This window comes from Ambystoma mexicanum, chromosome 6q (genome assembly GCF_040938575.1).
Source record: "Ambystoma mexicanum isolate Mex_15411 chromosome 6q, UKY_AmexF1_1, whole genome shotgun sequence".
NCBI lineage: Eukaryota > Metazoa > Chordata > Amphibia > Caudata > Ambystomatidae > Ambystoma > Ambystoma mexicanum.
This window is the reverse complement of record NC_090937.1, coordinates 1,112,950,500-1,112,967,844: the sequence shown is the minus strand read 5'-3', so window position 1 is coordinate 1,112,967,844 and position 17,345 is coordinate 1,112,950,500. Positions and strand designations below refer to the sequence as shown.

Genomic DNA, 17,345 nt, shown 5'->3' with positions numbered 1-17,345 from the left:
GCCTTCCACAGACCAAACTAACATTTGGCAAAACCGAATTCCACATTAGTGGCTTTTAAGGCCATACTGCCTGAAGTAAAAACGTTCTTGAGCATGGCGTTCCGTTTTTTACCCTCTCTATCTGGAGGTAGATTGGACATAGAGGCTGCAGGTCTGGTAGTGATAGTGGCAGCTTGCACTACAAACCCTACTGGTGAAGGGTGAGAGGAGAGGACAGAAGGATCTCCTCTTGCAGGCCTACACGTTCCCATGCAATTGGTGCTTATGCAAGGTTTTGTGCATGGGTGCTGCCATAAGGCGGCTAGGGGGTCAGCTATAGCCAGATTTAAAGGCATATTATATGCTTGAATGTCGGACGTTCGTCCAGAATACCAGCAAGTTGATATCCCCAAAGGGGTTCAGCAGATGTTTTCAAGCCAAGGGTGTCTACTACTGTTTCCACTAAGGCCCTGAATTTAGCATGGGTATGCTTGCAGGGTTGGCTTTGTTGGAACTCAATATCTGGGGATCTGTAAAATGGACTCCACCAGTGCCAGAATAAATTGTGTCAATGTCCCCTAGGTCGTCTGGCTGGTTGACGGAGAAGATCGATCGCATCGACCCAAAAAATCCTGTCATCTGGGACAAATGAACCGTCGCCAATAGTCGGTGTCATAGGTTTCACCGTCTGGACAGTCATCGGCGCCAAGGAAGGCTTGGACGACAAATACACATCATGGCTACGAGCCTTTTGACAGTTTTTGCACCTTTGTCAGTGTCGAACCAAAGGCTTGGTCGATGGAGTCGACGGACCGGCTAGCATGGGGTCAGGAGCACTGAGCGAAGCTTTCGCTGCCAAGGCTTGCTGGTCAAGGGGGATGAGGGGGGGAACCACACAGACAGCAGCCGGTTTAGAAAATTTCCAGCATTTCAGACTTAAAACGTTCCCACTCTTCTAGAGTGGTAGGTCCCTTACCTCGTTCTGACGACAAGCTGGATTTGTGGCGGTGGTGGCGCTGTTTCTTCTTTCGCGAAGACGACGACGAAGAATGGCTTCTAGAGTGGGACTGCTTCTTGGTTTTCTTCCGATGCCCATCTTTCCCCTTCACAGGGTTGGGCTCCTCTGTATCGGCCTCTGAAGACCGAAAGAGCAAACGCGCCGGAAATTCCGACGGTCAGCCCAAAGCCAGTTTCCTGTTTCTCTCATGCAGGGATTCTGGCTGCATTCTAGAGCACGACACACAGGCCTCTGTGTCGTGACTCGCACCCAAGCAGCAGTACACATGTCGTGGGGGTCCCTGACCAACATTTTGGCCTCGCAATCGGTGCACCCCTTTGAAGCCTGAAACCGGGTGAGAAGACATTGCGGTCGAGGGAAAAAAAAAAAGTCAAATTTGACAGAAAACGTCAAGTAAACTCAAAGTTGTTTTCACGATGCAGCCTGCAAGGGCACGGAAAAAAGAAACTTAAGCATGTGGTGTAGTGACATGGCATTTATATAATGCCAGACGTCATGTCTGGGGCTGACGATCGAGCACCCAGTAAGACAAGGAGACGATTGACAGCCAAGTCGAGCTCCACTACACCGCTTGTCAAAAAAGTTTCCGAACAGTAGAATTGGATAGGGCTATCTATCAAGATGAGGAATCTGCGGGAAAAAAGCAATCCATTGAAAATAAGTTTACAATTTTCCAATATGCTTTGCTAAAACAGAAAATGTGCCATTAGAAAAAGGAACAACAAAGGCAAAGCCTCATGTCCTCGGAGAATCACAATTTGAATACGAACACTGGCTCTACCCCTTTTAAATCAGGAGGAAACAGAAACGGAGAGTCAAGTAGTTTGTGGGACAGAGAAATGAGACCAGGCTGTTAAAACGGGACTACATGGTCCAGGGCCTTTTTGCTTGGTTACTCAGACTGTCACTTTTGGAGGCAAGGATTGCTAAAGGTAAGCAGAGCTATATGATAAAGTGTTAATCAAGAATCTGGGTCACCTATGAGTAATGGCATAGAAAGCTGAAAATGTTCTGTGAATAGACCAAGTCAGTTATGTTCAGCATATTGTCAATTACAATGACACTACAAGCAATATTTCTGGAACCAATTAGTACACAAAATGCAACAGATTGCCATAATCCCTAGCCTTGTCACTACCAACGATACATTTCATGGAGATGTCATTATGAAACACAACAGTATCTGTGAAATGCAATAAAATGAAGACAATTAAGACTAGAAATCCAAACCCAGGACTGCTTCTCAGGCAATACCCAAACTACAGAAGAAAAGCTGTTAGACATTGTACACAATATGATACAAGCTATAACGAGAATAGGCTATTAATCACAATATGCATATATGTGGTGAACAATACTCTTGTATCCTGCCCATGAATGGGATATATCTGAAAGTGGTTGGTGCCCTTCTAGTCATCCCTGCGGGATGTTAGAAAGTTGGTGACTGAGTGAGTGAACAACTCAGTGAACGTACGGTGGTGATGCCCGAGTGTTCTGAGAGTGTTAGTTCAGAGTTGGGCTTGTATGCTAGAGTATTTCAAGTCGGTGTGCTCTTTGTATTACTTAAACTATATGTATGAAGAGACACATGTGACTTCTACAACCCAGTCCCACATGGTATGTGACTGCTGAGACATATACTTTGAAACAAATACTCACCGAGAAAGTGCAGAAAGAAGATCAAAGTGCTTTGCAGTTTCTGCTAATGTATCAATTGCAGATTCCAGAGTAAGAAGTAGTTCAACAACAAAACCCTGCAAAAATCATGTTCAGAAGCATATTTGAAAACACATTTTCAAATCATGTTTAAAAGAGAATCTTATTATTCTTGCAAAGGTAGTTCAACATTTGAATTTTAATACCCAACATCCAATAAACATATTGTTAAGCTGAGAAAAAAGTTGTTTTATAAATGAAGAAAGCTTTTCATTGATATTTATTTTCAAAATGAGTGCATTTTCTCCATTCTTTATCCGATTGGTAACATATTTCCCTAAACCTCTTCCCTCTCCTTTGGAGCTAGTGGTATGTGTATGTCAACCACCTGAGCACCACATTTCTGCACTTTACCAACTGGGAGTAATTGCACTCTGGGAAATTTAGACTGCAAAAGAACAAATTACTTACCTGTGATAATGTCCTTTCTCATTGATACAAGTATTTCACCCACAGATTCCTCATCTTAAGAACACCACTTTAGGAGCTGTCAGGTCTGGAATGTTTTTCATCAGTTAGCCACAGCACCTCTGGGTGCTGGCATCCCCTTATATGTCGAGAGTTGTTTGGGCCGTATCGCCTCAGTTCCACCTTTTCATAAGGCATTGAAAGAAGCATTTGTCACTTAAAAAGCTGTGACATTTATACAAATTACATTTGAGAACATGTTTAACAGGAGAGGCAGGCAATGAGGAACCATTGCATATATCGGAAAGAACATTTCCACAGATAAGTCATTTATTCTTCTAATGTATGCATTCCTCCCACAGATTCCTTATCATCTGAAAGAGAAACACTCCCAAAGTCATATCAGGGAATGGAGGTGGAAGCAGTGATTATTTTAAGAGTAAGATATTTTGAGAAACAATCTGCCTGCTCGGACATCTTCCCTGGCCAATGAGTCTACTTGGAGTTATTTAGTAAACTTATGTAAGGAAGCCCAAGTGGCTGCCTGACAGGTGTCCTTATGAAGATCTTCAGCTACAGGGCAGAAATTGAAGCCTTGACATTAGTGGAATGGACATGCAACCCCTGCAGCACTTCTTTGTGAGGCAAATCCCAACACGTTTTAATACATAGGATATAGGTTCAGCAAAACCAACAAAAAACGGACAATCAATCCAACACTCCTTAGATCTTGCCACGTAAAGTTTTAGAGCCCTAGTAGGATGCAAATAACGGAATCTCTTTCTGCCTTAGATGGAAGATGCAGTGGGAAAAACACAGGTATATGGATTTATTTCAAGTGCAATTCAGAAACCACTGTAGGGAAAACAGGTGTTTTATCCTTGAGGTCCCATTGTCCTTTTGCGGCCAATTACTACGTGCCAACTAAGTACAAATCTCAAGGAGGGATTACAAAAATGTTTGAGGAAAATAATTAGAGAGCTTTTATAAACAGCAGAACTATAGGAACTGCAAAAATGAGGTCTTAGTACAGAGATCGCTTAAAGATGGAGGGCCGCCAGATAGGCCCTTAATCGCAGCAACTTTTAAACCATATTTCGCTAAACACTTGAAGAAGTCTAAAACCATACCGTTGGAACAAGACAAAGTGTCATGGTCCCAAAGCTTGGCACCGAAGGCAAACATTTGCCAGCGACAAGCATAAAAAGGTTTTGTGGAGGTGCGCCTAGCAGAGACAATCACACCAAGAAGCTTCTCTGAAAGAACACAATGTCTGTACCTTATATTCTACATTACCTATCATTTCTCTTGGCATCTTGATGAAGCACTCTGCTGCAACCTTGCATCAGTAGATGTCCACCACCCGGCAGGATCCTCCAGGGAGTGCAAAGCAACATGTCCAGCATGACCGAGTACCAGCTCCTCCATTCCCAGTGTTGTTTTGCTAAGCTTCAAGTTACTGAGCACCTAAAGAATTAGCAGGAATGGAGTGAACAGGTACACCAGGCTGAACTCCAAGGTTATCAGAGCATCACATAGGGAGTCCTCCACAAGGAACTCCCTCGGTTCAGTTGTTTTTGCATTTCTTCTTAGAGCTTGTCGTGAACAGGTAGATCTGAGCAAATCCCCAAAGGGAGAAGATCTCCTATACTCAAGAAAACAAGATCCTCAGGTTTCCCATCTATGGATCCCAACTGCCCCAGGAAGAGGTCTTACTCGATACCCTTGGGCTGTTGAATATTGGGTGTGATTGTTCTCGTAGCCATATACTCCAAGTGATCGGAAGGAGTCTACATTGAATGTCAGCTCAAGAACAGTAATAACATTTCTGCAGTCTGTCTTTTGGAGGGAGGGGCTACGATCAAAACAGGAATTTGACAGTAATGAACAAATGGTCTGTAGTGAAATGAGTGGCTTTATTAAGGAAAATGACAAACCATGTGCGTACAGTGCTTTAACACTGAATATATAATGGACCATAAAGCGGTTCAATTACACACCAATGGAAGCAATCAAGAACGTGTGTAGGTCTGGAGGGGACTGGGTTTGTACAGTAATGGAAAGAGTAATCCAATATCGTGTTGCAACTCGCAGTACCACACTTTTCTCTCCTTTGAGCTTTTATGACAGTACCAGCTTTATTCCAGATTGTGTCACAAATGGCTTGAAAGGGTACACTTCATCAAGGTTAACGATAACCACAGTCATAGGAGGTGGATGAACATACAGGTGTACAAAGCCAAAATCCTTTAAAGACGCAGGTTGGTGACCAGTGTATTATGGCTAAGCATTTCAGGAAGGGCATGACAACCTGTCAAACAGTTGAGCGTGTATGGATGAATACTGTGCAGGTGCAAGACAGATGTGGGTGGAATAAGGAGAGGGTGGTTGAGGAACAAAGTGAGGGGGAAGAAGAAATTAACTGATTGATGCCAAGCAGGAGGTGATGTGGTATGTGGTTTTATTAATACTGTAGCAGCAAGGCTTATAATAAGCAGATCAAGGTTGTAGAGGTACATGAATATGGGAAGGGCTGCCCTGAAGACTGGAAGCTCTAAAGTTGTTACTCTTCATTGAACACATTTCTGCTCGTGGTGCCTTCTGTTGGTGGGAGGACAATACCTGATCAACTGCCATATATTCAGTAAGTTGATGTGGAAGGACTTCCCATGGTCTTTGTGAGGGGTCAGTAATATGAGACGGACAGCTGCTTGTAGATGTCTCAAAATATGCCATTTTATTAAAGAAATGATATAAAGAAAATAGCTGGTTTGTCCTACTCTACAGAGGAATTCTCTACCTAGTCTAAAGGCTAAGGGGACATTCCCTTGCATGGGATACTGGCCCTCACACTAAACAACAAATATACAAAAGGGAATTATATAGCAACACAATAATAATACACAATATTAGCACAATGTCTGAATGGCGTTCTCCTGTCCTGGGTAAGCTCCCTTCCACAGGATTCAAAGTCAACTCTAAAACATTCTACAAAAGAAAAGAAAAATTTGAACCAGCTCTTGAAAGTTCCATGTGAAATAAAAGTTCTAACAAAAATCCACTGATAACTCTTTGTTGCTGGATGAAAAGATCCCCTTCCAACTTCCAGAAAAAGAAATAGCACCAATGGTAATCCTGGTTATGATAGATTGTCTCTTGTTTCATAGTTCAAAAGAAGGTGTAATATTCCCCATTCGCAATAATACACAATTCATTATGACTTCTTCAGGTACAAATTTACATTTGGTATATTTGACAGGATGCTTACTCTGTGATGCTGCTTCTATTTTTAAAAACCACACTGCTACTGTTGGTACTATGAGAACAGTGACCTTTGTCTCACAGTATGTTACTACCTCAATGTGACATCTGCTGACAACTTAATATACCGCCACAGTTCAAATATTACTACTACTGCTCAGTACTTCTGAATTGTTAGTCGGGCTTTGGCAAGACAGTTCAACCTCTACGGGTAGGCAAGGCACTCTTCCTTTTAACGACTTTCACAAAAAGGGCAGCCCCTTTGCCTCCTCTGTCTGACTACCACAAGAACAATTTGCTTCTGCCCATAAAACTCCTTTCTTTCTAGCTTCAGCAGTCTTTAGCACCACAGGTTGCATTTTACTTCTGAATATCCTTCACAAGCAATAAGCTCCCCTTCCATAGCTTTACTCACACCTTCCAACCAGTTATCAGCCACTCTCTCAGCTTCAGATAACAGTTGTATGCTTGTTTCTTAGGCCACTTGACTGTTAACTCCACAGTGTAGTTGGATGTCTCCAACTCTTGGCAAGACTGGTTTCACTATGAAAAGGGGGTGTCTTATGGCTAGGGTAATGCTTGTTCTTCTCTTCAACACTTAAGACTCTTTACTTCTTTGAAATGGAAAGAATGTCACTTCTGGATACAATATAGAGTTCAGTCTTTCAGGGGAAAACACAATTAGGCACATGCAACATCTCATTATGGATTCCAAGGTTTAAAGTTGAATAAAGGATTGTATTCCCATGTAACGGCAAAGGATTAAGTTTGGTCTTCCTTTGGGAATTACAATTGGGCACATGCAACCTCCTTTTAATGTAGTTTTATGGTTTTAGCTTCTCACGCGAGTGTTGATTTTTAACGTTATACGCGACTTTTACAGTTCCAGTGTTAATACGACTTCAGATATAACCAACAGCTTTCACTAGCATTAAGCAATACGCAAGTCACTTAGGAGCTGCCTATAGTTAACGGAAAGGCTTGCGCAGGCTATTTGAACATGAATTCACTCCCCGGCTTCATAGACACTGGTTTTGCAAGTTGTATTGCTTTCCCGATGTCCTCTACGTCTTCTGGCTCACTGGGGACCCACACCCTTCTCCAGCACGGGTGTCTTTGATCCGGCCACTCGATTTGGGAGTTCCTTTTCCTTTGCCTTCTGCTTCGTCTCCTGCCATAGCTCTGCAATCACAGCAATCAGGCTCACATGTGGAAAACGTAGTCTCCAGCATGTCTTCCATTGCGCAGCCTCTAAACTTCAGATTTTGGAAGAACATGACTCTTTCAATGCTTGCAGGTGAAATCTGCTGTTTCAACGTTACAGTGTCTCTTCTGTTCTTCCACTTTCTTGTGATTAGCCAGCCTTGTGCTTTTCCTCGATTACTACTGCTACAGCTAGCCGCCCAGCTTTCGTTCCAGTTTCTCCTAATCCTTCTTTCTTGGTGGAGCCTTTTATTCCTCACAGTTTCAATGATTGTCTTCGGGTGTGGGCTATTAGCCTTAATTGCCCGACTACTGCAATGGCTACTAGGATTAATTGCATGACTGCTACATCTACATGCCTCTTCAGCCCTCTTCCTGTCTCAGCATCTCTAGGATTCTGGGACTTGTAGTTTATTCCAATAAAGTTAGGTTTTTCAACTTCAGAAATATTTATAAGGGTAGATTTAATTCCCTTAAGGCTTTTAACAGAGGGACTATGAGATATAGCTATCACAGAGGAAGACGGTTTAGTGAAGACATTTCCATAATCCTTCACATTTTACTCTTGGGATTGAGGAAGGTATTTAGTTTAGGATACCAAAAAGGACCTTTCTTTCAGTATAGTTTGTTCTAATTTTAAAACCTTGGGGAACACAACCTTAGATCTAACATAAGGTTAAGAGACACTAAAATGACAATATGCTGTAGCCTCTTTAGGTACAGTGTTAAGAATCTTCCTGTCAGAGGAAATTACTTTGTCTCATCCCACGGAATCTCCTCACCACCCTGGGCCTGGTCTCCTTTCTGATGAACCTCCTGCAGTACACCACCCTCAGGGTTGGGATCAGGAAGAGTTTACCTTCCCTTTGCCACCTGGGAGGAGACTTTAGGCAGGGTTTCCTTGAAGGATCGGTAGGATTCTTTACAGCCTTTTTTCCCCAGACCGACTGAAAGATTCTGCAGCAGTGAATGATTCCTGAGAGCTCCTTTTAGTTCTCATTGTGACTGGATATCCCTGCTGCACAGCCTCACTTTGTCTGCAGGATTTGCATTATTGCTTGTGACCAAGTAGGTTTGACCTTTTATGGCTGCATGCCCCTCCTTGCAAGGTACTCTAGGGTCAGAGGCGATGCATGTAGCTGATCCCGAAACGCTCACTTTGGGAGCGCTTCAGAATTGCAACTGTCTGCATGAAAGATGCCAATTCTTCTAAAGTATCTAGGGATTGGATCCCCTCATTAAGGTGAGATTGTGAAAGCATTCTCTGACAGTTTACCTACTGATATGGCTTGAGTAATGGAAATGCTGTGGGAGTTCCAAGCACGATATGGGCCCAAACTGGCCCCAGCTTTCCTTTTATTATAGTTTGCTTGAACAGCCAACAATACAGATCACCATGATGCATAGGTAATATGATTGGTGCCATTGCTTTCATTTTCTAATGGATAGTGTCCTCCCATGGATTCCTCATCTTAGATATCTATTCTCCTGCTTTGCGGCTCTCAGCAATTTTTCCCTAGCAGGGGGCGTTGTGCACACTGGCATCGATGGCTGTCGAGTCGTGACCAGACGTGAAGTCGATGCGCACCGTGACCTCAGTTCCTTTTTTCCGCATGTCCAGCACGCTACACTGAAATGTCGCTTCAGAAATCTGCGTACCAATGAATCGTTCCTCAAAATTCTAGAATTTTTTGTAGACTCCTCTCCATTTCAAAACCTTCCAGTTTCAAAAAATGCTGTGACTGTGGCACAAAAAATGGCACTTACCGATGCTCATAGAGTCGGTCTGGGGTGACTCGGTAACGACAAAGTCGTGGAAGATTGTGTCAAGTTATGATGCCCAAGTCCTTAAAGAAGAGAACCCCTTAATTGACACAAGGTTGTTCATCTTTGAAGTCTCCAAGTACACATCCATTGAAGATTTGACCTGAAGAAAAGATCTGCGCTCCCGAAAGAACACCATAAAAGGAGATAAAACCTTAAAAAAAAACACACATTAAGAGATCCCACTCGAGGAGTGACTCCCACCCTTCCTCTTCTTCCTCATCGAGGAAGAGCAGGAGAAAACATTTGTCGACCGACTCATCCCCAGTAAGACCATTACGGTTGCTGTCTAAATCTGTCTCAGTGGAAAAGTGGGAAGATGATACAGGCCTTCCAGAAAGCAGGTCCGCCTGTTCTCTCTTCCTGTGGAAGAAGACCTTCGAGCCCACCGTGCCCGACAAGGCCGGCAGGGACTCGACTCACCATCTTGTGCACCTAAGAGCCCGAGACCGGTGAAGCCCGCGATCCAACCGTTGATCCCATTGTTGACTATGTGTTTTTCGATGTACCACCGGCTCCATCAATGTCACATCCGAAGCTGTCGAAGACGGTCAACGATCTCGCAAGTAGATTTGTTGCAAAATTGATGGGTGATTTTATGTCCACTTTTCAGAACATTTTTGAGGAGGATGCTAACCTGGTACTCTTGGGGCTCAAACCCAGGGGACTTCCTCGACACTCTGAAGCGTTTCAGGATAAGGAAAAGGTTGGTCGAATTAGCTTCAGCCTTCAGGATGCACGTGGCTTGGACATCTCCCTTGAGTTCCCACAGGGAGATCCTAAAGCCAATACAAACACGGCTTACAGGAAAATGATGGCAAAATTAAAGTTACTCACCGTGTTGAATAGAGTTCTCATAGTCCATAGTCCCCTTTCCTCCATCCTTGTGGGCTTTCCCCAATATTGGGACTGTACCGGAACCTTTGGAAGTGACAAATTGAGCTTGCCCTTCAATTTTTTTTTATAGGGGCAGAGGGTGCAGCTCTGGGCGTGCGAATGCCCTGTGAGGCCCCACCTTCTGGCGCCTCACCTCAGTCCCCTTTTAACACATCAGATGCTTAAATACCTGAATACATTAGCCCCTTGCATGCAAGCAGGGGAAGGTGGGTGGGACGTATGGATGAAAAGGGACTATAGACTAGGAGTACTCCAGTCACTACGGTGAGTAACTTTCATTACTTATAAATCCATCCCCTTTCCTCCATCGTTGTGGGCGATTCCACCGAACAAAACCATAGGGTGGGCACTGTAACAACCTGCGTCATATCGAGGATGAAGCAAAAAGGTTCTTCAGAACCACTTGACTGAACTTTGCATCGTGCCCAGAGTTGGTATCCAGAGAATAGTGCTTACAGAAGGCCGACTGAGTGACACAAGTAGTCGCCTTGCCGATGAAACCCCATGGAGCATGTTTCTGAAACGCGAAACCCGTGGCCTTAGCTCTGACCTCATGGGCATAAATCCTTTCAGGAACTGGTTTGATAAGGGTAGTTTACGCCTCCGAAAGGGCCTAGACCATCAAACGGGTGATAGAAGCTTTGGAAGCCTGGCTGCCAGGAGAAGAGCCCCCAAAGGTGATGAACAATGCCTCAGACTTCCTGAAGGAGTTCCTCCGAGAGAGATGGAACTTGGACCCTCTTGAAGTCCAAGGAACGTAAAGCCCTTTCTGTCTCAGGCTGCGGGTTCAGGAAAAACACCAGAAGGCAAATTTCCTGATTCAAATGAAATAGAGACCACTTTGGGCAAAAAGTGTGGACGAGTACGCAAGATGACCTTTTCGTTCTGAAATGTGGTGAAGGGCTTGCATGACGACAATGCCTGCAGCTTGCTGACCCAGCGCGCAGCTGTGAGAGCCACCAATAGAACTGTCTTTAGTGTCACCAGTCGGATGTCCACTGAGGGCATATGCTCAAAGGGCTTGTGCTACAAGGCCACAAGAACCACATTGAGGTCCCAGACCAGATGTAGGTATTGTCGGAAGGAGGAAATAGCCTGGACAGTCCCATGAGGCGACACTTAACCACTGGGTTGGCTGCTGAAAAAACATGCCCTGGGGCTGCTGAAAAAACATGCCCTGGGGAATTTTTAGGCCCAAATGGCCACCATCTAGGAGCAGGAGGTATCGACCTGAACGCCAGAACAAGCCAGATGTGCAGAAAAAGTCAGCATGTCGTCAAGGGAGCAGGTGATGCAGTCCAGTCCTTTGTCATGAGAACAGTAGCAAAACCTAGTCCACTTGCTCTTATAATGGGAATGAGTAAAAAGCCTCCTAGCCTCCTCTATGATGTCTCAGATGTCATCCGAAAACTGAGTATGCTGTAATCTCAGCTGGTCAGGAACCAGGCAGCCAGCGCCAGGCTGGCTGGATCTAGGTGTTCCACTGCTCCGCCCCACTGCGTCAGGAAGCCCATGCTGGGGAATCGGAATATGGACAGGCCCCTGGGAGCACAACTGCAGCAGATCCGAGAACAAAGCCCTCAAAGACCAGTGGGGGGCAATAAGGATGAGGCTGCAGGCTACCGACGGCCGGAACTTGCGGAGGGTCCGCAGGAGCAATGGGGGAGTGGGAAACATGTAACACCTGTGGCCGCGCCAGCCAACCTGGAAGGCGTCTCCCAGAGACCCTCGACCTGCCCACAAAGAAAACCGGGGCACTTGGAATTCAGGAGATATGCAAATAAGTCCAGATCGGGAAACCCAAAGCACTCGAACAGGTGCAACAAGGAGTCGATGTGGAACTCCCACTCATAGGGTTTAAACCCCATGCAGCTCAGTTGATCCACTTCCGCATTGCTGTCGCCTGGGAGATGGACCCAGGATATGCATATCCCCTCTGCCAGGGCCCATTCCTGGATCGATACCGCCTCCATGCACAGGAGGGAGGTGGGAGGGGGGGGTTGGTTGCCACCCTGCTTGTTCATGTAAAACATTGTTGTTGAGTTGTCTGTCCTGACCAGAACCGCCTTGACCCTGATTAGGTGCAGGAAAGCCTTGAGCGCCAGGCCCACTGCCCTGATATGCAGGAGGGCTTCCGCCCTGGACTATGCGCCATTAATCGAGTAGCCATCCAAAGTAGCTCACCACCACGAAAGAGAGGAATCCGTTGTCACCACCAGAGTGGGGTCCGGGTGGGTAAAGGGGGCTCCCACTGCCACAATGAAGTCCATCAGCCACCAGTGAAGATCCTGGAGGAGGGACAGGGGAATTGAGACTGACAATGTGATTCCTGGTCCCAATTGGCAGCCAGGTGGAGCTGAAGGCATCTCATCTTGAGGAGGGCATGCCGAACCGTGAGCATGCAAGACACCATCAGTCCGAGAAGGTGCTGGAACTACCATGCTGAGGTGGTCGAGTTGACCAGAAAGTGCCCTGTCACCTAGCGGAGGGAGAGGAGCCTCTCGGGCGTGGGGATCATACGGTGCACGGCCGTGTCCCAACGTACTCAAAGGAACACCAGATCCTGGCCGTGAGTCAGCTGCGACTTACGCTGGTTGAGGGAGAACCCCAACTGGTGAAGAACATCTGCCTGTCTTTGACAGCAGTGCACCGCCCCCCTCGGGTGAGCTCGCCCTCACCAGCCAGTTCTTCAGATAAGGGCGTAAGTGATGGTCCTCCAGGCGGACGAGACCAGCCACCATATTAATCCTCTTCATTAAACGCGAGGAGTAGAGTTCACAACAAAAAGGCAGCACCTTGTACGTACGACAATCGTGAACAACAGAAATTTATTACGCGACTGGTAGATGGGGACATGAAGGTATGCATCCTTGATGTCTAGGGAACACATCCAGTCCCCTGCGCATATAGACTTGCCTATGTGCACGGAAGTAATCATCTTGAAGCGGTCTAGCGATAAGGACAGGTTGAGAAATAACAGATCCAGGACTACCCTGAGGCCATCCTGGTTGTTCTTGGGTACCGCAAAAACCATGGAGTAGTAGCCGGAGTCCCTGTCTGACTGAGGAACTGGCTCCACCGCCTGCATCTCTAGAATGAGAGATCTCCTGTAAAAGGGCAGGGGACCCTATCTGAAGCAGTGGGGGAGAGTAAGGCAGAGGGAAAGGAAGAGGAAGACTGAAGCCTGTGGAGACTAAAGAAAGGATCCGAGGACTCTTGAAACAATGCTTCCAGCTGTCCTGAAAGAGCAAAGCGGCTCCCTGACCGTTAATCATTGCTTCTTAGCGTCTGAGGCGGGAGCGGAGGAGTGGAATAAAAAGTGCAAAGTCCTCTGTTTTCTCTTGTGGTCGCTGGGGAACCAGTCAGGCTTCTGTGCACTCCAGTTGCAAAACCCCTTTAAAGCCGGTGAAAGCAATGAATTTGAACTCAGCCTGGCCCCGAGACTAAGGTAAGGACTTCTGCCTGATTTAGTCAGGGTGGCCAGGGAATTGTCGGTCTGCTTTTTGTTGTTTCGTCATCAGTGGACCAATGAAAAAGATCTGACACCTCAAAAGGAATTTAGTGTCATGCATGCCCGCCATCCATCTCCTCTCGACCCCTAGGCACAGCCCTCTGCTGGCAGTGTCGATGTGGGAGACTGAAGACTCCATGAGATCCTGCGCAAATGCTCAGGCATCCACCAGGACAGCCTTGAATGACGCTTGCCTATCCAGAGGGAGGTGGGGCAAGAATACCTTATTTCCGCCCACGGCTTCTGGTTCGCTGCGGCTAGGAGGGCGTCTACAATGGCCTGCTGCAAATGCAGTTCAGAGTTAAGGTAGCAACACTTGCCAAAAGACTCAAGAGCTTGGACCTCTTTGGAAGGCAACTGGAAGCGGCCCCTGCAGCGGACGATTAGGATGATGGTTTAGAACACAAGGAGGCCGCTGTCACCACTGAAGTGTGTGGCTGGGGGTGGGAAGCAGGTGGAATGGATCCCCATCCAAAACCCTGAATCAGCTGTCCAATTTCTTGTTCATCTAGGTGTGGGCCATGGACCTCCCCCCCCTCCTTTATTGCCGGAGTAGAATGCCCAAGCATCTCTGCTAGCACCCCAGACTTCTGGGGGGCTTCCGCAGGCTGAGGGACTGCAAGAACTCTGCAAAACCCTGAAGACAGTCATGAAACGCCTTTACTGATACTGAAGCCTTTTAATCCTGGGCGTCGCCGTCATAGTCCTCCCAACCCCTTTTTTGCAGATGGGTGTGAGTCTGGGTTTAGGGGCACCAGAGCCGGAAGGGTCCCCCCAGTCCCCAGTCCAGACCTGAAGATAGCTGTGAATCCATTGCTGACTGCGGTGGAGGCGTTGGTGGTATAGGAGGAGGGGGGCTTTGGAGCATGGGCAAGGCCTGGACCAGAGGCGGAGGCCTGGGAGGCACGACCTGTGGGATCACTTCCTTGAAGATACCCTTAATGAGCCCCTATCATCTGCATGGAATGGAGGAGGAGGAGGAGGAGAAGCACTCAAAGAAGTGGTCCTTGCAAGCCACCGGGTCACACAGGGCACAGCACTCAGAGGCACCGTCCTCCGAAGCATATCATTACCTGGGGCGTGTAGCTGAAGGGCTGCGAGGGGTAGATTTAACCATATGGAGGCCAACCGCCTGTACCATAAAGTCAAACGCTGCTTCCGAAGGAAAGGGGACTGGAACCTTCTTGCATGGCCCATTCTGTGGGCGAAGGACCGGGGATACCCGAATCCAAATCCAAGATGGCTGCCGGCCTAGCAGGCTCTGCTGCGTGCTTGTCTGCCATCGTCGGGCCTTGCGCCACTCCCATGGGTGGGAGGACACGAAGGCCCTGTGCTGGCTCAGACATGGAAGGGCACTCCTTGGCCCTAGAAAATGAAACAGAAGCGTAGACCTCAGATGGCTCTGGTAGGCTCAGGGCCCTCAGCCCACAGGCTGGTAGTCGAATCGCCCTACCCAACGACCTCGGAGGTGGCTCTCGTAGGCTGGGAGCCCTCAGCTACAGAGCTGGTAGTCACGTTGGATTGCGCTACAGACTCTTGGGGGTAGAACACGACAATCCCTTGCCCACTGGTGCTGAATAGGGAGATGGTAGAGAGGCTTGCTCCACTGACCTAGACAATGCATCAGCAATGCCATTGATTTTACTCTGCACATGTACCATTAAGAACTGCAAACCTTGCAATGCACTGACCCACTTCATGATGCGTCTGGACACACCTTTCAGACCACCTTTAGAGAAAATGCTAACAAGGGGTTTGTGATCAGTACAAATAATAAAATCACGACCCCATAAAGATCTCTTACATTTCTCAACATGCCAGGCACATGCCAAGGCATCCTTTTCGACAACAGAATACCTACATTCCGCCTCTTACAAAGTCCTTGAAGCAAAAGCCACTGTGTGCAGCTCAGAACCATCCTCTTGCATTAAGACAGATCCCAAACCATAATTGCTAGCATCCACAAAAATTAATGCCCTTTTCGACTCCTCAGAACTGACTAAACCAGGTGCATTAACAAAGGCCTTCTTGACATCTTCAAATTCTCTCATGCAATTCCCATCCCAGATGAACGACACACCCTTGCGGGTGAGACCTTTTCCATAAAACTTCACTAGTCCTAGAAACGATAACACATCATTCTTGCACTTAGGAGCCTCCATATTCCTTATGGTGTCAACTGCATCTTCCTTCGGTTTGACTCCCTCATGTGAAATTTCATGTCCCAAATATACAACCTTATTTGCTCTGAACGTGCACTTTTATCTAGCAATCGTCAAGCCCTGCTTCTTTCAAAATCTCTAGTACTCTTCTCAATCGCACATCATGCTCACGTTCATTGCCCCCACAGACCAACACATCATCTTGATAGTATAAGACTCCTTTCTTATTACCCAGCAATTTATGCTTGGGTAATGAGCAAGCGGTTGAGAGCGTGGGTAGCATAGTGCAAGAGTAGGAAGATGTGGGTGAAATGTTTCAAGTACACAGTAGTCTAAGGAAGTCTGAGTGGGATATGGACTGTTTGGAAGATGCACTTTATCAGTCTGCTGTGGCGATAGTTGATGAAAATGCCATAAATGGGAAGGAGGTAAAAATGGAGGCTTATGGTAAAGTGAGAGAGGAGCTTTGTGTCAAGGGTGAGTATTTGTATAGAGGTCACAAATTAGTTGTCCCGATGAAGATGAGAAATGCTGTGGTGGAACTGGCACATGTTGGACATTTAGGGTTAGCAAGGTCTAAAGGTTTGGTGAGGGCAGATTTCTGGTGGCCAGGAGTGGACAAGGATGTTGAAGAGTTGGTGAAGGCGTGCTCGGAGTGTGTAAAGGTGACAAGGGACTAAAAGTACAGAAGGTGCCCCTGGTTGTCAGGGGGGGGTCCAAAAGTTCCTTGGAATGAGGTAGCTTTAGATCTTTTGGGACCATTTAATATTAGAGGGTCGAGAGATTCATACTTGCTGAGGATAATGGATTTGTTGTCAAAGTAGCCTGAAGTATGTGTTCTAAAGGATATTTCTAGCAGCTGTTTTTTACCTTTTTTTGGAACATCTGTTTTGGAGGGAATGTTTCCCCAGAAGATGTCTCTCTGACAATGGTTCTCAATTGGTGTCAAAGGAGTTCAAGGATTTTTTTTGAGAGATATGGTGTTGAGCAAATCACCACATCATTGTATCATCCCCAGGGCAATGGGTGTGTGGAACGCTTTAATAGGACTCTGATGGAGGCCATCAGAATTGCGGTTGCCACAGGTGCTAACTGGGTATGCACAGTGATGGAGAGGATGTTTCAGTACAGATTAGCTCCTCAGTGTCACTGGAGTTTTGCGTTTGAATTATTGAGGGGGAGAAAGCTAATTTGCATTTGTTCCTGGATGGATGGGGAGGTCACAATGTGTAGGGTTGGATGTTGAGAGAGAGAATGACAGCCAGTGGCAATAGGTCCAAGATACGGTATGACAAAAAAAATTGTTGCAGAGATTTGGAAGTGAAACCAGATGAGTGCATTAAGATCAAATTGCCCAATAAGGTGA

General features: G+C 46.4%; 1 protein-coding gene across 6 annotated transcripts in view; it reads right to left on the bottom strand.

The window, feature by feature from the left end:
- FRYL (FRY like transcription coactivator) overlaps positions 1–17,345 on the bottom strand; it is a 3,055,992-nt gene that overhangs the window by 706,434 nt on the left and 2,332,213 nt on the right. For all 6 annotated transcript variants that reach the window (XM_069631694.1, XM_069631695.1, XM_069631691.1 and 3 more), the window contains one exon: positions 2,657–2,751. In XM_069631694.1, the coding sequence (XP_069487795.1) occupies positions 2,657–2,751 (95 nt within the window). The remainder of the gene's footprint in view (positions 1–2,656; positions 2,752–17,345) is intronic.